Source organism: Microcaecilia unicolor, chromosome 12, assembly GCF_901765095.1.
Source record: "Microcaecilia unicolor chromosome 12, aMicUni1.1, whole genome shotgun sequence".
Lineage (NCBI taxonomy): Eukaryota > Metazoa > Chordata > Amphibia > Gymnophiona > Siphonopidae > Microcaecilia > Microcaecilia unicolor.
Window position 1 is genome coordinate 24,724,050 of NC_044042.1, and position 6,000 is coordinate 24,730,049.

Genomic DNA, 6,000 nt, shown 5'->3' on the forward strand with positions numbered 1-6,000 from the left:
TTCTACATGGAATGTTGCTATTCCACTAGCAACATTCCATGTAGAAGGCTGCGCAGGCTTCTGTTTCTGTGAGTCTGACGTTCTGCACGTACGTGCAGGACGTCAGACTCACAGAAGCAGAAGCCGCATGGCCATATTGGTGATCTGCAAGGGCCGACTTCTACATGGAATGTTGCTAGTGGAATAGCAACATTCCTTGTAGAATCTCAAATAGTAGCAACAGTGGAGGAGTGGCCTAGTGGTTAGGGTGGTGGACTTTGGTCCTGAGGAACTGAGTCCAATTCCCACTTCAGGCACAGGCAGCTCCTTGTGACTCTGGGCAAGTCACTTAACCCTCCATTGCCCCATGTAAGCCGCATTGAGCCTGCCATGAGTGGGAAAGCACAGGGTACAAATGTAACAAAAAGAAAATAGATACTATTGGACATTCTACATGGAATGTTGCTACTATTGCAGATTCTACATGGAATGTTGCTATTCCACTAGCAACATTCCATGTACAAGGCTGTGCAGGACGTCAGACTCACAGAAGCAGAAGCCTGCATGGCCATATTGGTGATCTGCAAGGGCCGACTTCTACATGGAATGTTGCTAGTGGAAATCTCAAATTAAATAGTAGCAACAGTGGAGGAGTGGCCTAGTGGTTAGGGTGGTGGACTTTGGTCCTGAGGAACTGAGTTCGATTCCCACTTCAGGCACAGGCAGCTCCTTGTGACTCTGGGCAAGTCACTTAACCCTCCATTGCCCCAGGTACAAATAAGTACCTAAGCTGCATTGAGCCTGCTATGAGTGGGAAAGTGCGGGGTACAAATTAAAAAAAAAAATATATGGCTGCCATTACCCAGTGGAACAAATTGTGCATCTGTTCAGTCACCTCCTCCATGGAACAGCGCAATTTGATCGTTCTTAAAATTTACATATGATTTGATTATAGCATCAAAGCAGCATTTTTTCTGATTTTCGTAGTAGAGAATCATTAACACATGACTCAACCACATGTCTTTCTGCACTAGCCCCCAAATAAGTGTTCCTGGAGGGGACTCCTTAACTCACTTCTCGTATGAATCCTTACCCTTCCTCTGCCTGCTTTTCCCAGCTCTCTCTTTCTCTTTACAAAGTAGTGACCCTGGTGAAAAATTTCATGGCTTCAGTAAGTTATCAGTCCAGAGAAGGGACTAGCCTGGTGGTTAGTGCAGTGGACTTTGATCCTGGGGAACTGAGTTCGATTCCCACTGCAGCTCCTTGTGACTCTGGGCAAGTCACTTAACCCTCCATTGCCCCTGGTACAAAATAAAGTACCTGAATATATGTAAACCGCTTTGAATGTAGTTGCAAAAACCTCAGAAAGGCGGTATATCATGTCCCATTTCCCTTTCCCTTTATCCTGCTTGGACAGAGAAAAGTGATCAGACTTCCTAAAATTGGTGGAAAAGGCAGGCCGCATTAATCTCTTTAGGCACGGCCTGGCAGAAGATGAAACATGTCAGGCAGTCACTTCGGAAATCCATGGGTGAGATTTTGAGCTGCTTTGGTTGTAATCCCCAGTAAAAGCAGACTTTTCAACCTTTCAGGAAATCGCCGCACTTGGCGTCTTCACAGGGCCCACTTGGCTGTAATTACAGGAAAGTGTTTGTGGTTGTGATGTGCAGGGAAACAAGAGGTACATATCCCCCCAAAAAATAAGAGACAAAAATGAGTCTACATGCACAGCTCTGCTGCCTGCTATGAAGAATTCTGTGTTACAGGGTCTATTCATGAGGTAGCCTGCTGAAAGAAGCAGCCGTCGGATAGCAGGGGTTATATGAGGCTGTTTATATATGATACCAGAACATATAATTGCTATATCCAACTCGCATTTAATACTAAAAAATATGAGATACATACTGGCCGAAATTCAAAAGCATTTAGCTGTTTAAATATTCAGCTCCGCTGATTATTAAAAAAATTATTTTATTTATTTATTTTTACACTATGGGTTTGCTGGCCATCTTTGGCCGTGAATATAGCTAGTATATCTTTTTTGAACATAATCAGCCAGCGCCAAATATCAGCTTGGCTGGTTAAATTCAAACCGGCCAGAAGTAAACCAGATATTCAGTGCCGTTCACTGGAAACGACCCAACATTGAATATCCAGCATAAATGCCAACTGTGGGAGTTTACCGAACTAAGTCCCGCGGTCTGAGAATAACTTCAAACATAAAAGCACAAAAATTTGGAGAAAAGACCTTAGTGAAAGAAATACAAAAAAAAAAAAACAACCCCCAACTCATTGGAATGCATTTTAAAATAACCCCAGTTCAAACAATCGCCTTCACAGGCAAAAATACTCTAAAATAACAAATTGTAATTAAAAAAAAAAAAGAATTCTTTCTCTAGCTAGACATGATTCATTTGGACATCATGGAGTCATTATTCAAAATGATTTCAGTGGACAGGAGAGGCTGCTGCCACTTAAATCACGCTTTGCAGGCCAGCTACCCATATTCAGCAGCACGAATCTATCTGGCTTGTTCTGTGAGCTGAAGCCAGTGGGCGGAGCTTTTCACCATATTGTGTGACCCCCAAGCCTTTGCAGACACTATTGAAAACAATAGCAAACTTGTGAGGTTTATGACTGCCTTTATTCTCCAGTACCTACAGTGCTGACCGGTGAAAGTTGTTCTGTTGTGTGGGTTCAAGGCAGAGCTGGCCCAAGGGACTGTGGCGCCCTGAGCCAACATTTGGTTTGGTGCCTTCCCATTGGCATGGTCCCCCGAAGGTCATCCTCTTTCCCCCCCCCCCCCATCGCCTACCTTTAAAGGCAACAGTGGCGTACCAAGGGGGGGGGGGGGCGATGGGGGCGGTCCGCCCCGGGTGCACGCCGCTGGGGGGGGTGCCACGGCGTGCGCCTGTCAGCTGAGTTCGCTGACTTCGCTGCAGCTCCCTCTGCCCCGGAACAGGTTACTTCCTGTTCCGGCCGGGGCAGAGGGAGCTGCAGCGAAGTTAGCGAAGTCAGCGAACTCAGGGAACTCAGCTGACAGGCGCGCGCCGCGGCCCCCCCCCCACCCAGCGGCGTGCACCCGGGGGGGGGGTGTCATTTTGCCGAGGGGGGGGGCCGCGCTGCACCCGGGGGGGGGGGGGTGGGCGCATCGCCGATACGCCCCGGGTGCCATGCCGGCTAGGATCGCCACTGAAAGGCAATTTCCTCTTCCTGAATACCGACAGCGTTTCACCTAACACTATCCGCATCGGCCCCTGCATCTTCTCTTTGCCGTTCCCTGTGAAAACAGGAAGTTAAGTCAAAGGAGTGGCCAGGGCTTGGCAGAAGGAAGACGCTGGGGCACTGATGAGGGTAGCATTAGGTGAAATGCTGTCTGTGTTTGGGAGGGAAAAATTGCCTTTAAAGGTAGACGGGGGAAGATGGCCTGAGACAGAAAGAGGAAGGGGATTTCTGGCTCTTCGTTTTTCCATGGACACGCAATGCCGCTAGGTAAGCTCTGGGCCAGCTTAACCTATAGGGCCAGTGACTTTACAGGCTCAGGCATTTGGCGCCCTTTATCTCTAGCAGCCTGGGACAGAGTCTCATCTGATCCATAGGTTAAGCCAGCCCTTGTTCAAGGCCAGTATCCAAGTCTTCTGCCAGCCCACTGTGCCACAGAGCACTATGGGGGGTTTGCCTCAGTGGGACATGTATGTGTGCAATCCACAAATGCCATTCTCTCACCCCTATATAAGATGATTATGTTATACTGGGGTTCAATAAAGGGATTTTGAATTTAGTGAGGAAGTGTTTTTTCACGGAGAGAGTGGTGGCTACTTGGAATGCCCTCCCGCGAGAGGTGGTGGAGATGAAAACGGTGACGGAATTCAAACATGCGTGGGATAAACATAAAGGAATCCTGTTCAGAAGGAATGGATCCTCAGAAGCTTAGCCAAGATTGGGTGGCAGAGCCGGTGGGGGGAGGTGGGGCTGGTGGTTGGGAGGCGGGGCTAGTTCTGGGCAAGACTCCTACGGTCTGTGCCCTGAAAATGGCAGATACAAATCAAGGTCAGGTATACACAAAAAGTAGCACATATGAGTTTATCTTGTTGGGCAGACTGGATGGACCGTGCAGGTCTTTTTCTGCCGTCATCTACTATGTTTCTATGTAAACAGAGGAGGCACTTTTCGGTCATCTCACATAGCCTCGAGAACTTTGCTGCTGTGTACCTCATAGGCAGTTGCCACCTGGATGGCTTCCCTATGGGTACAGTGTCCTTATGAATTTTGTACCTGTTTTTTTCTGCAAGTTGTTATTTATCTGGGCCTTTTTAAACAATCTTTCCATGTTGAGTCAGTGATAGTAATCCCACAGCTTCTCAAGTTCCCAGACCTATTACAGCAGACCAACTTACACCCGTTTTCTCCCATTTGAATATTTCAGGATGCCCGTGCGCTGGCAGCAGCCGCCCACACTAGGACCCGAACTAGCACGATGCTGGAGAGAGTGGAAGGTGCGCAGCAGCGCTGGAAGCGGCAGGTCCAAGAGCAAAGGAGGACCGTGTTTGACAGACACAAGATGCTGAGCTAATCGTTGCCACCGCAGAGGCAAGAGGAAGGAGAGGCTCGTCTCAGGACCGCACAAGGGATAGAGATTCTCAGTACGCTTACAGAATTTATGCCTGTCTTAGGGACTAAGGCCTTCCTTTGCACTGCCTGCAGTTCCCTACCCTCTAGGGCTGCTGAGAAAGTGGGCAGCACACAGGTAGGGTTCGGGAAGCCTCCTTTAGTCCGTTCCTCCCCTCTCGCAGCTGTCTTTGGGCAGTGGGACTTGAAGGGGATACACTGCTATTGCCATTCACGCCTTCCTCTGAGCAACAGCAAGACATCAACTTGGAGGAGCAAGACAGTCGGGCTTATTTTCGAAAGAGAAGGGCGCCCATCTTTCGACACAAATCGGAAGATGGGCGTCCTTCTCCCAGGGTCGCCCAAATCGGCGCAATCGAAAGCCGATTTTGGGCATCCTCAACTGCTTTCCGTCGCGAGGACGACCAAAGTTCACGGGGGCGTGTCGGAAGCGTCGCGAAGGCGGGACTGGGGCGTGCCTAACACATGGGCGTCCTCGACCGATAATGGAAAAAGAAGGGCGTCCCTGACGAGTACTTGGGCGACTTTACTTGGTCCATTTTTTGTTACGACCAAGCTTCAAAAAGGTGCCCAAACTGACCAGATGACCACTGGAGGGAATGTGGATGACCTCCCCTTACTGCCCCAGTGGTCACCAACCCCCTCCCACCCTAAAAAAAAACTTTTAAAATATTTTTTGCCAGCCTCTATGCCAGCCTCAAATGTCATACCCAGCTCCATGACAGCAGTATGCAGGTCCCTGGAGCAGTTTTAGTGAGTGCAGTGCACTTCAGGCAGGCGAACCCAGGCCCATCCCCCCCACCCCCCACCTGTTACACTTCACCCCTTAGGGCTATAGTAGTGTTCTACAGTTGTGGGGAGTGGATTTGGGGGGGGGGGGGGGGTTGGGGGGCTCAGCACACAAGGTAAGGGAGCTATGCACGGAGCAATTTCTGAAGTCCACTGCAGTGCCCCCTAGGGTGCCTGGTTAGTGTCCTGGCATGTGAGGGGGACCAGTGCACTACGAATGTTGGCTCCTCCCACGACCAAATGGCTTGGATTTGGTCGTTTCTGAGATGGGCGTCCTCGGTTTCCATTATGGCCGAAAATCGGGGACGACCATCTCTAAGGTCGACCTAAATTTCGCGATTTGGGCGTCCCCTACCGTATTATCGAAACAAAAGATGGACGGCCATCTTGTTTCAATAATACGGGTTTCCCCACCCCTTCGCCGGGACGTCCTGCGAGGACGTCCTCAGGAAAACTTAGGCACCCCTTTCGATTATGCCCCTCAGAGTGTACCAATTCATTTATAAATGGGTCCCATTTCTAGCTGTTCAAACTAGGAATAAGTAAATGAAAATTGTTAAGGGAACAATGTCTAGCTCATGGAGCAGAAGTCTTGGAGGATAG

At 49.3% G+C, this 6,000-nt stretch overlaps 1 protein-coding gene across 2 annotated transcripts in view; it reads left to right on the forward strand.

Moving 5' to 3' along the window:
- TMEM9 (transmembrane protein 9) overlaps positions 1-4,939 on the forward strand; it is a 36,258-nt gene extending 31,319 nt beyond the window's left edge. For both annotated transcript variants that reach the window (XM_030221166.1, XM_030221167.1), the window contains exon 6: positions 4,406-4,939. In XM_030221166.1, coding sequence (XP_030077026.1) covers positions 4,406-4,552 — 147 coding nt within the window. In that variant the 3' untranslated portion in view covers positions 4,553-4,939. The remainder of the gene's footprint in view (positions 1-4,405) is intronic.
- The last annotated feature ends 1,061 nt before the right edge of the window (positions 4,940-6,000 follow it).